Source organism: Microcaecilia unicolor, chromosome 2 (assembly GCF_901765095.1).
Source record: "Microcaecilia unicolor chromosome 2, aMicUni1.1, whole genome shotgun sequence".
NCBI lineage: Eukaryota > Metazoa > Chordata > Amphibia > Gymnophiona > Siphonopidae > Microcaecilia > Microcaecilia unicolor.
In genome coordinates this window covers 118,700,910-118,713,863 of record NC_044032.1, presented here as the reverse complement: position 1 = coordinate 118,713,863, position 12,954 = coordinate 118,700,910, and the positions used below count along the sequence as shown (strand labels likewise).

General features: G+C 38.5%; 1 protein-coding gene across 1 annotated transcript; it reads right to left on the bottom strand.

Moving 5' to 3' along the window:
- Positions 1–4,886: 4,886 nt before the first annotated feature.
- OTP (orthopedia homeobox) lies at positions 4,887–12,725 on the bottom strand. Its single transcript, XM_030192288.1, has 3 exons — positions 12,689–12,725; positions 11,410–11,813; positions 4,887–5,411 (listed from the first exon to the last, which is right to left on the bottom strand). Exons 1-3 carry the CDS (start codon positions 12,723–12,725, stop codon positions 4,887–4,889), a joined length of 966 nt encoding a protein of 321 aa, XP_030048148.1.
- Between the last annotated feature and the right edge of the window lie 229 nt (positions 12,726–12,954).

Sequence of the window (12,954 nt, the reverse complement as noted above, 5' to 3'; positions counted from 1 at the left end):
CACAGTCATGCCACTGTGGTAGCCATTAGCACCCTTATGTGGTAGCAGTTAACATGCCCTAATTTGTGTGTTAATAGCTTAGGGCCCCTTTTACAAAGGCATGATAGTAGTTTTTAGTGCACTCTAAAAATTAGTGTATGCTAAACTCTAAGATGCTCATTATATTCTTATGGGCATCTTAATGTTTAGCACACGTGAAGTTTTAGTACGTGCTAAAAATGCTAGTGTGCCTTTCAAAAAAGACCCCCTTAATGAACTTTACTAAAAGGACCCCATTGCTTTATAAATGTTTATTGCCCTTACAGTTTCCATCTGCTTCTTCTGACTTTCAGTTCAGTAGGAACAGTCTCTACTAGACTATGACATCATGAGCCCTTATTCACAACTACATGAGAATTTCCCCATTTTGTAAACCCTCCTCTCTCCATCATCACCGGAACAGTTCTTGACAGAACTTAGCAATGAGCATCAGCATGGTGTGATGACTGAGGCTCCCTCTCCCAAGGACCTGCAAGCATGCCTCTGCAAGAGCAGATTCCTGGTTTGGGACTCTCTCCATAGGACAGTGCACAGCACTTCTGCTGAAGCACCAGGTCAACCCAAAGTGGTTCTTTCTAACACTGTTACTCCTATTAAATTTTCTAATAATCATTGAGCTGGAAATGTTTTGGTACAAACAAGGATGAGCATGACCCACATACAAGCTGGCAGGAGACAAAAATGTGTTTATTATTCACCTTTAATACACTCAGTTGTACTAGTTTATTTTAACATCTTTAAAGTTGTGCGCAAGACAATAAAGTGAATGTGTCAGAAAGCAGAATGGGGTGAGCCATAGTCGCCATGGCCCCCACCAATATTTTGCCCAACACAGAATCAGCAATTAGAGAGCTGGGGGTGGGGGTGAGATTAGAGTTTGTATATTTGGCCTCTTCAATGAAAAAGATATTCCCTGCCCCCTGGTTAAAGAATTGATACAATAACATTGTATTTGGATTTCTCTTTTTTTTTTTTAAATTGTATTATTTGTATATTAACTTTTTCATTTTTATAGACTATATAAAGTTACCTAGCAAAATTATTATAGATGACATTTAATAGTTATATCCTATTTCCTTAGCTATTTGCCCCGCCCCCACACTTTTTCCTTTGCTCTTCAATGGTGAATTATACTAATGCACATTTCTGTATTTTTCTGTAGTCATGTTGAGCTATGTTGATCTGAAGTACATCACTAGGCCCTCCCTTTCATTACTTGGGCGGTTAATTTGCACAGTAAAGTTTATGATGATAACATCGGAAATGTTTGCACAACCGATGTCCTGGTCTGCCCTCTATGTATATTACCGTAGCTGGCATGACGGGTTGGGAGGAACAGATTCTTTCTTTTGTTTTTTTTTTCACCTGATATATTTTGGGTCAGCTATGGTATCACTCTGCAACCCTAGGCAATAGTGAAGAGTTGGAAACTTCAGAAGCAGCAGAAGGATGAATCCCACTAATTAAGGAGCCCTGTAGGAAGATTGCAGGATTAATGAGCCGATCCTTTCCCTATGCCATAGTGGGCTTTTTCTTCACAGACGTGTTTTCAGATGAGATCACTTTTATGTTATCAAAGGGGAAAAATGAAGGTTATGCACCTTCAGCTGACAGGTTAACAACCGTAGCTCGATATCAGACTGTATAGCTTTTTGCTGTTATTTTGTTTTGTCTGAAATTGAAAAAAAAAAAAAAGATGAACTGTCCAGTAAAATTAGAACACATTTTCATTTACAAACGCATCACAATATGACTCAAAATTGTCCATTTGCGTCTCCTCGCGCGTTCTGCTGTATTACTTAATGGCTGGAATCTCCAGTAAACAAACTTCTATACTGGAGCACTCGAGTTGTGTATTCAAAATATATCATCAAGCCCTTTTTGGAACATATCTTCTAAAGGACACCTTCTTTGGGGAAAAATCTTTTTTTCAATTTTGGAAATGAGATATAAGTAAAAAATGATTTTTGCAATATAGTTTTAAGAGTAAATAAATATAAAAAGTATATATTTTAACTAAACCTTTTGTACTTGAAGCTGGTGGGCTTTCTCGCGGGTAGTTTATGCCTTCGGGTAGAGAAACGGCCTCATTCCTTTACTATTTACCGGCCCTAATTTTTTTTTTTAATCCTTTGAAAAATAAAATACGTGCGGTTTCTTTTTATTACGCTTTTTCTAAAATGATTATTTTGCTATAATTCTTACGACATAGTGTTTTCATTGATTCTTTCCAAGTAGATTCATGAGACCATCCTCGTGCTGTACAAAACGAGGGTTTTGAGAATTATTTTAAATAAGCGAGTTTTACTTAGAAAGAAGACTGAAACCTCAAAGATAAACTCGAATAACCAGATGTGTGTGTATGTGTGTGTGTGTACACACATACGTATATACATGCAAGTGGTCAGTTTTTATTGAAGAAATGTTTAGTTATTAATTGAAATGCAGAAATCATTTACAATCTGCTAATTACTGTAATAAGTTTCTTTCTTTGTCGCTCTCATTGTTGTTGTGAAGAAAGAACTAAGTAATGTTTTGAACAAGGTACTGAAAAATGATTTGTGGTGGAAAGTGCTTGACCGTTTAGCTCGGGGGCAATTTTTCCAAGTGGATTAAGTTTTGCGCCTACCATGAACCTCACTCCTGAGCCAGGGCATGTGGGTGCCTTTAGATGTCTTTTTGGCATATCCCTCGAAATGGTTTAATAAAACTTCACACAGTAGCACAGAGTACAAAACTCAGAGATGGAAGATCACTAATGTTTTCTAGAGCTTAAACAGTCTACGCAGAGCCAATTGACAAACCAATAAGGCGGGAGGGTTATTTCATCTCGGGACTAATGCCAGCCTGTCTTGTGAGTTTTATGCACCTGCTTACCTTGTTGCTCATTAAAAACGTCGAATCTTGTTTTAAGCATTCACAAAAGCACACTTGCTTACGAACAAATATCTAATACATTACACCCACTGCACAGTCATCTATCATACGTGTGTGCTTACACACGTACAGGCTATAATCACTTTTGTACGGTTTGCAGTGATGTCTAAATGAGAAAATAGCCCCTCCCCCAGCGAATTCTGTTTTTCTGAGACATTCTATCAATCAGCCAGGTAAAATACTTATTGCCATCTTTAATTTTACAAATTTGCATGCCATTGAATGTTTTCCAAAACCTAAATTTTAAGATTTGTCTATGAATGGATTTTTTCCACTCTTGTGCTTATGAAAAAAAATATGTGGAGAAAGAAGTGTAGCTCAATAAATACATACTTAGTCGCATTTAATGCTTTTCTCAAAAACCTTCTGAAGCTAAATCATTATCCAGTACTATGGCTGAATACTAGTATAATTCATTAGCGGACTTAATCCAAGGCAAAATGAAATTACTATACTCTAATTTAAAAAAAGAAATGCTTTTCAGGAATGCCTGTGATAAATAAGCGTTTTATACCCATTTGATGAGATTGGTTGATAATGTCTACACCAACCCCCACTGATGCCTAACAACGAACTGAAACGGACACCATCTGTACATCCATTTCATTTGGTTGGGTACGGAAATATTTTATATTAATTGTCAAATATCTTTAAACGTCATAGGGATTTAGACTATAAATGCACTAAGCACACCTTTAAGAAAAATTCTATGAATTTCAATTGTTTAACTTTTCTTTAGCATTAGAATTTTTTTGTGCTAGTCTGGAAAAAAAAAAGATAACATTTTATCCATGTTCCGAAAATGAAGAAATGTTTAAATGCAGAGTTATAATAAAGCATCATTTTAATGTGACCTTAGAGTTCATACCACACGCCACATCAAAACCATAAATCTCCAGATCACATACTGAAAATGATTTTATTTATCCATTTACATTAAATTGATATAAACCTGTCCCGGAAAAGTCAAATAATATTTAAGATCAAACATTTAAGAAAACCCAAATTCAATAAATAAGCACAGACAATAAGTTGAAACATATCACAAACCGACCAATTTTTAACAAGAATGCTTTATCTACACAAAACATCCTATTTCACGTTTGTTCATTCTTAGAAATAGCTTTCTGTCTCTGTAATTGTATTTGACCAGCACATGCAGAAAAAGCTGATTGTTTTCTCTGTACAATAGCCTACGGTTTGAGATTTCCAAGTATCCAAGGAGTGCCACTGATCTGCTGGGTATGCAGGGCCAGTGACATCAGCCACTCATTAGGGACAAAAAAAAAAGCCAAGCTTGCAAAACTGGGGATGGGGAAAAAGAAAAAAATATATATATACATGAAATAAATTGCTTTTACAAAACGAGCGAGAATTAATTTCCTTCCTTACAAATGCTTATCAAAATTGGTCTTTTTTGCTTCCTATCACACATACGTCATTACTCTGACAAGCCTAGACAAAAAAAAATTCATGGAATGACTTCCTTCCAACTAAAACTTGCAATATCGGGCTTGAACAAAAAAAAAAAAGTATTGTCACTGCAAACCCAACAGATGGCTGAAGGAGTAGCCTCCAAAATTAAAACAGAAATGAAATGAGAAAAGAAAAGAAAAGAAGAGAGGATTACTGCTGCCTGGTCAATAGGAAAAATTCTTGCGAAGATAAAGTCCCCTCTGGTTTTCACTTGCCATTCCTGGAGCGCCGAGCTGGGTGCACGCTGTCGTTTTGCGCGGAAACACCCACTCACACTCACCCACACCCACACCCACACCCACTCACACAGACACACACATGCGTGCACATCCACCCACACAGTCTAGTCCATTGACGTCTGATTTCAAATCCTGAGTCGGCTCCCTGGTAGGTAAGATGGCGGAAAAAAAGGGGCAGAAGAGGGACAAGGGGTATTAGGTGAAGGTCATGGACACTGTGTGCTCCAGGGCCTTACGACGGAGGGAGGCGATGCTGCTGCCCCGCCACACGTCGCTCTCCGGGGAGCTGCAGAGCTGCGGAGAGCCGGTCACGTTGCTGGGGCCTGGCAAGGAGGTGGGCATCATGCCAGGGAAGGCGGGCTGGTAGAGGTGCGATTGCAGCCCGGCTCCGTTGGAGCCCGCCAGGCTGTTGGACAGGCTCATGGAGTTGTGCGGGGGCCCCGCTGCCAGGCTGCACTGGGACAACGACTGCGCCATGGCCTGCTGCCTGCCTAGCGCCGGCGGCAGGGGCAACTGCGACACGCCCGGCATGGCCGTGGCCCAGCGCGTGTCGTTGGCGTGGAAGGAGCACAGACTGTCGCCCATGGCGGCCGCCGCCGCCGCTGCGGCTGACGGGAACTGCGGCAGGCCCGGGGTGGGCAGCAGGGTGCCCGGGGCACGGAACACGTTGGTGGTCTTCTTGCGCTTCTTCCATTTGGCACGCCGGTTCTGGAACCAGACCTGTGGGGAGGGAGACAAGAGAAAACGGGAGCGGTCAGAATGGGGATCAGAGGAGCAGGCCTTGCACACGCATAATATACATAGCAACCCACAATCAAATCTACTAGATTTGCAACCCATCTTGGAGAAAAAATAAAAGAGGAATTTGCTACCTCTGGAGTTTGGAGACTGGACTGTATAAAGAACGGCCTGTTTATTCTTGATAAAAATATAGATCATCCGGCCTAAAGCGGATGGAATGTGTGGGGAAGGCCACTGCCACTGTTTTCCTAAAAATAGATACTAGCAAAACTATCAGATTAATACTGTCAGAGTAGAGTTTAGGATTTTAAAGCAGAAGAGAAACTACTAAAGTTAAAGCAACCAAATCTGATCTGATTGGCATATAGTTCTGTGAAGAAGATCGGATGACATATATTCCCAATTATTGCGTGATCTTCGTTTATTATGTTCTCCCATAGCCAGTCTTTCTGAATTCCTTATGTTCATAAATTGGATCTATGGGCACCCAGTTGGAAAAACTGTTTTAATGCAAGGTCCGTAGAGGACACCAACTCCTGTAACTTAACTTCAGGTCGTAAATACTGTCAGCAAATTCGTAGTAGTTGACTTTTTAAAAAATTATATATATATACAGAGAGAGAGAGAGAGAGAGAGAGAGAGAGATTGTTTTCAGAAACTTTACATATTATCTCAGAAAGAATTGCACTTACTTCTTTATAGGAATTAAACAACATTATAGGAGTTAAACAACATTCGAAAGAAATTAAAAACTAATTTTTAGAATTTGCAGATGGAAGCCGCAATCCGTACAGCGGCATATTTATCTATACCTTGAAATTGCACTAAGGCAACTTCCTTTCGGGTATAAAACTCAAGCCATGTACTTCACAGAGACATAATGTCTCCCATTCGAAATTATTCTGGGATCTGAATGTAGTTTCCATGGGAATCACAGAGTAAGATTTTTCATAAAGGGTTTAATTTTAATCGAACAAAAATGGGCTTTTATTGGGTATGTGTTTTGATATGAAGGTAAATTGAAAGCATAATTTGTTTCAACCTACTGTTCAAATGATATTTTACAGGTTCTAATTGCGTCTTTATGAAATCATTTAAACCACTGGGTTTCTCCCTCCTCCCCCTGGTAAGAATGTGTGAAAAAAAAAATATATGATTAAAAATATACAAAAAAACTGCTAGTGTAGGCATGTGCCATGTAAGAACTATATGTGATAGATTGGTTGCTAGATTGGATGATGCAATTCCAGCTCACAAATTGATTTGCTAGTAGGAAATTCAGTACGAGGGGGTGTGGAATAAATATTGACACTTCAGAACCAAGCTTTGTGGTGTTTAAAAATAAAACGCTAAAAGTTCGTTTAAAAGGATGGGGCAGTATAGCTATTTGTGGAATCTTTCTGAACCGGAAACCTTTGAGAAGTGTGCTGCTTTTCCTTTACATACAGTGAATATGATTAACCAGCCTGGGAAACATCAACCACACTAGGAGGCCGAATTCATGAATGCCGAGTCCTGCTCATCTGACCAATCAATAGCTTTTTAGCTCAGTTTATTAAAAGGCTTGTTGTTAGACCGCCTTTCCACAACAAAGCAGCAAAGCGGTGTAAAATGCAAACAAAGCAACAAAAACAACAATTTAATGACAATAAGAGAAACGAGAGGAAAAGGAACAGAGAGAGACAACCAACTGCATAGACCTAAAACAGTGGATAGTGGTGGGTTGTAATGATGGCTCCACAGTGAGATTTCAGAATTCCTAATAGCACAGGAGCCAACTTTTCAAAATTATTGGGGGGGGGGGGGGGGTGCTAAGTCCAATGGAAGTAACCCCTCCCTGGACATAATCAAGGAATTTTCTCAGTATTCGGGGGGCTCCAATGCTTAATAGCATCTTTCCTTCCCTACTGACGTCAGGCGCATGTTTACCCTGACCAGAGGAGCTCCTCTATCACTCGCACCCATTCGTGCCCTAAAGCTTAAAACAGTGAATTGTGCTGGATTGTGGCAGCCCCACAGTCAAGATCCTCGAGTTCCTAATGGTATCTGCCTTTCCTGTTCTCTACTGATGTCAGAGTCCATGTTTATCCTGACCTGAGGGGTCCTCAACCAGTGGCACACATCTGGGCCCTCACGCTCCTCCGAGTCCTCTTGCAGCAAGTTTTCTGGGAGCACCAGAAGAAAATGTGTACAAAAGTGTTTGACATCTTGTCAACTCAAACCCAACGGTCGTCGAGACAGGATACTTTAAATTGCCACGAGGTTCGAAGACAAATATGGATATCTAAGCTCATGAGCAATTATTGATGCGGATTATTGTTTTCTTATTGTACTGTTTCTTGGATTGTATGTGTTTTCGGATTGCATCAATAAAACTGATTAAACCTAAACATCACCTAAACGGGGGGGGGGGGGGGGGGGGGGGGGGGGCTGGAAGACCAATTTTATTAACACGTGTCCATCTTTTTAAGAAAAGAAATCCCTTTATATTTTTAACCTAAACATAAAATTAAAAGGATACTTTGAAAGAACGAAAACCAACCGTTTTTTAAATAAACATTTTTGTAATAAAAATAGAATACATATTTTGGAGTAAAGGATTTTCTAAACTGCATTTTGAAATGTAATCAGGTTCTGCAGGTCTCCAAAGTAAAAAAAAAAAAAAAAACAACACTGACATTTATTTTGATTTATGACCTAGCTCTATTGTGGTATTTTATCATTTAATTCTTACGTTCAGAATGAGAGAATTGTCAACCTTTAGAGAAATCGGAAGAAATATTAAAGAAGTAAACATCACGAATACTCAAGAAACTGGTTTCATTATGTATGAGGGCTGCTGGTTAAATTATGATCACAAAATATCTTTTTAATGTAGTAATAGTGTAAAGCAAATCCATAAATTTGATGGCTACAGCTCCTAACATTAGCTAATATATATATATTTTTTACATCTTTGATTGTTCCCGGTTAGATGCTGGAGTGCTCCACAGATTAAAACAGAGATGGAGAAATGTGATGGCAAATTGGAAAATAAAATTTTAAGAAGTCTCGACAAATAATTGCACTGTGTAAATTTTGGAGTGTGTGCTTGCGATTGCTCCTCTCGTCTTAAATTGCTATGCAAAGGTGAAGTTTTAATAGGCATTTAAGACGAAGAAAATTATTTCGTGATATCTGCTGCTACAGCAACATAGACATACTGTAAAGACATTTCAAAATATATAGTGCGTTTAATTTCTGTGCTGTAAATGGAAAGAAAGAGAGAGAGAGAGAGAGAGAGAGAGAGAGAGAGAGAGAGAGATTGTATTTTTGTGCAATGTACAGAAGCCAAGCATTATGAAGATCTCATTGGATCCTGCATGGGGATGATTAATGTGAAGATTTGGTAGGAAATCTGGAGAGCTGTATTAAAGCTGAGATCTCAGGTTCAATTCCATCAGCCAGCCGTGAACTCTGGGCCGAATTCATTACACTTTAATAGTGCTGGGAGAGGAAGAAAATGCAATTTCTCATCCCATTAGAAAACTAGAAAATACTTTCAACTTGTTCCTTATTAAGATGTGGCAGGTGACAGGACCATTCTCTGAGACACGGTCAATGGAATTACACCACATTCTTTTGGTTCAAATAAAAGTGAAAGGCAAGTCTGGCTCTACCGAAGTTGTTTCACTGATTTGGATTTTATGTAAATAAAATATTGAAAGTTAATTAATCCGTGCTTGAGACTAATGATTATGCTTATTATATTGCATTTGATCACGTAATTTGCATGATTTTCGCATTGCTGCTTAATAAGCCATTCCAGGTTATAAATAATACTGAAATTGGTTTCTAATAATGGTGTGCTATAAAAGGAATGGTTTTATTACGCCAGTCTGAAAAAAGCTGGGTAAAACTGGTCTGCTTTTAAGAGTAGAAATCTACCTTGTTAGACTCTCTTTCATTTCCAGTAAGGGTTAATTCTACATGGAATTCGATATTTTAAATGTGGTAGCTGAATAAATTAACTGTATGAATAATTTCTTAATCAGTGATCCTTGGCATACTGCAAGGAATATATAGACAATCTGTTAACCGTAAAGGAAAATATAAAGTACTCCTAAAAGAACATAAACCAATTACAGTTTAATTTAAATCTGGTCAAGAAGCAAATGGTACAGTGAATTCTGAAGTAAATACATTTTACACAATTTATTTTTGCTTTAGATGAGATGATGTTAATCATTCTGAAATGTTAATTAAGAAGGTTATGTTGATCTAATTACTTTTTAAACTACAGAACATTACAGTAAAAAAAATATTTAAATTGCCACTCTATTAAATTATTTTTATCAGCAGAATGGGTCTATTTTCTTTCTGTTCAGAATACTAGAATACCATTTTACTCAACATTTTAATATTATATTGTGTATGATAAGAATATTTCCATTACACTTGTGTTTTTTTTTCCGTGCTGTCTTCTAATCATAAAAAAGTTGATAGAAGAGACAGACTTTGTTTTCCTTTCTTTTTAACAATGTCAAGTGTTTATATATTTATTTGTGAGTTACATTTTTGTTATTAAATATATGTGGCCCTTGGTTGAATACATAGGTGTGCATGTTCACTTCCTAAAAATTGCATAAACTATGTCCCTCATTGTCTTTAGTGCTCATGGTTAGCATATATTTTCCACGTTTAATAGTTTTCATGATTGTACAAAAAACAAGTACAATTTCTATCTTTCATTGGGAATATAGATTCACATGAGGTTTTTCAAACATACTGAGTGAACTGGACTTTCTTGCTGTTCTTGTAGAATGACATCTTAACATTGCATTTCTTTAATTTGTGGTTATGAGGGAACTGCCTACAATAAAAGTGAGGATAAGATGAAGAACAAATATACTTTAGTAAGATTCTTTACAACCCGCGCAGTATTTAAAATATTGTTACATTTTCCATTCATGACAAATGAACTTAAGTAATTTGCATTATAGATTAAACAGAAAAAAATTGACGGCTGTTTTCACTGGGGTCAATTTTTTAGGTGTTAACATTATTGGAAAAAATACAGTTGTTTGCCTGAACTGTTATAGTGGTTTAATCCATTCAGTTCTGATACAGTTTTAGATTTTGAAGTACAATTGCATTATATTGTACTCACAGATTTTGGAATATGAATCAGAGTCTTGTTATTTATAGCAGAGGAAATATTTTAAGAAACCAGCGCAAAGTAATTTGCAGGTGCTTCGTACCGCTCTTCAGCACCATGGATAGTTCCTACCATTTACCAAGTTGAACATAACTGTGCCCGCTAACCTTGGGGAAAAAAATAGAAACTGCTACACCCATATTTGAAACATCTCAGGAAACAGGTACCTGCGAGTAAAAAGTTTATATCACCTCTTTTTCTCTGATTAACAATGTGAGTAGCATACTCACTGAATATTGTAAAGCTTGCTTGTTAAACTGAAGGAGATCTATTACAACCGAAAACAGTTTTTCTATTACTGAGCAAGTTGCAAGCTGAAATTTAAAAGTTCAGATTTTTCAAAGGAAATATATCATGCTATTCAAGGATTTGAGTGTCTGTGATATTTATGCCACCGTATCATTAATTATGTCACCTATGCAGAAATATGTTATATATGTTAGCTTCATTTGCATACTGGCCATCGTTGACTGGATTATTAATACAGGGAATTAAAAAATATTGTCTATCTAGCTTTTTATTTATTATTTTTTTTCTATTAAGAGATTTGGTTTTAATGCTAAGATCATAGTTTTAGATATCTCGCTCAAAGTTATCCTTTTTGGAAGGATTTATTACACTCTTCCTTTTCTGTTTGGTACGAAAAAAACAGTTTAATGCTTGCATTTATATTTTACTGCTTGCTGAGAAATTTTGCGAATCGAAGTCCCAGTGTCTCTAGCTCCAGCAGAGCAAGGAGGCTATAAAAGTGGAAGTTTATAGACTGAACTCCACGCTTACCTGTACCCGAGACTCCGTGAGGCCGATACGCAGGGCCAACTCTTCTCGCATGAAGATGTCCGGGTAATGAGTCTTGGCGAAGCTCCTCTCCAGCTCGTTGAGTTGAGCCGGCGTGAAGCGGGTCCGGTGGCGCTTCTGCTTTTGCTGTCCCTGGCTCTGCTGTTGCCCGGCCTGGTTGGGATTTTGCTGCTGCTGCTTGTCCGGGTCTTTGGAGCTCACCGCCAAGGCCGACTGGTTGGATCCTACGCTGGTGAGATCTTCACCAGGAAGTAGAGTTGTTCCTTCCACCTGGTCCGAGTGCGAAGGAGCCAGGTCCCCGGGGTGCACTGGCTCCGAGCCTCCAACGCCCAGCCGACACTTCACAGCTTCCCGGTGCCCTAGCAGCTCAGCCGCATCTTTCATTCCTGCTAGAGCAATAAATAAGTAAATACAGACAAAGGTGAGAATCCGAGTCGCAGTCACTGCCTCCCCCAAATAGGGAGCCCCAGTGCCTGCCCAATCCAAAACTCCCCTTCGGTGCCGTGAGGTCCATTCGCAAGTCCTTGGCCCGCAGCAAAGATTCCGAAACGAGAAAGTTATAAGTTTTCCCCCAACTAATTCCAAACCAAGAAACACCTCTCTGAGATCGATCCCAGCCCCTCTTCTACACATACACACACTCCCCCAAAATTAACACTTCTAAAATTCAAGGTGTACACAAACATCAATCTACAAATTAACACGCATAAATGCACCAGCTCGCCTTTTCAATTTCGGCTCCTGAAATTTAAAAAATAAATAGAACATACAAATACAAAAGGTTGCATCATTTAAAAAGCAATGAACTTGTCTCTCATTTTTTTTTCTGGATCATGATAAATATATACAACTAAATTGAGAAGTTTTCCCAAACGACGCTCCTTCAGTTTATACCTTGACAAAGTTTCTATTATGTTTGCTTTTTTTATTCCTCCTTTCAAAAAGTCTGTCTATCAAATCTCCTCCCAGATTTAGAAACACTCAGATTTTCAGCTTTTTCTTCTACAAAAATATCACAGGCAAACATTTGTCTAAAAAAAAAAAAAAACTAACTCATTTGATCCACTGATTACCTAGATTTTATTTTGTTAAAAAACTATATTAAATCAAATTAAACTTTAATACGCTACAATTACTTTTGAAGAAATTAGCCCATTTAGATCATATTAAGGTAAAATAAGGTACAAATTGTCAATTTCCTGCCGCCGGCTGCTGGGAGGGGAACGCGGCTCCGGGAGCCGGGAAGCGGGGAGGGACTCACCGAGCCGTGCGTCCAGCAAGTCGGCGTGAGACAGCATCGCGCACCGCTCCAGGGCGAAAGCCTGTCCCCCCCAAATTCTGCCGGTTGTTTAACGATTTAAAATAGATATATAAAGATATAGATATATAGATAAGCTAAATGAAAGAAAATTCGGTTTGTGGTTAAAAAGGGGGTCCCTTGCATTATAATGTCCTTTAGAGAGACGGGGAGGTGCTTAACACTTGAATGAGCCGCTGAGCGGCTGGCAGCACCGACCAATCAGAGCC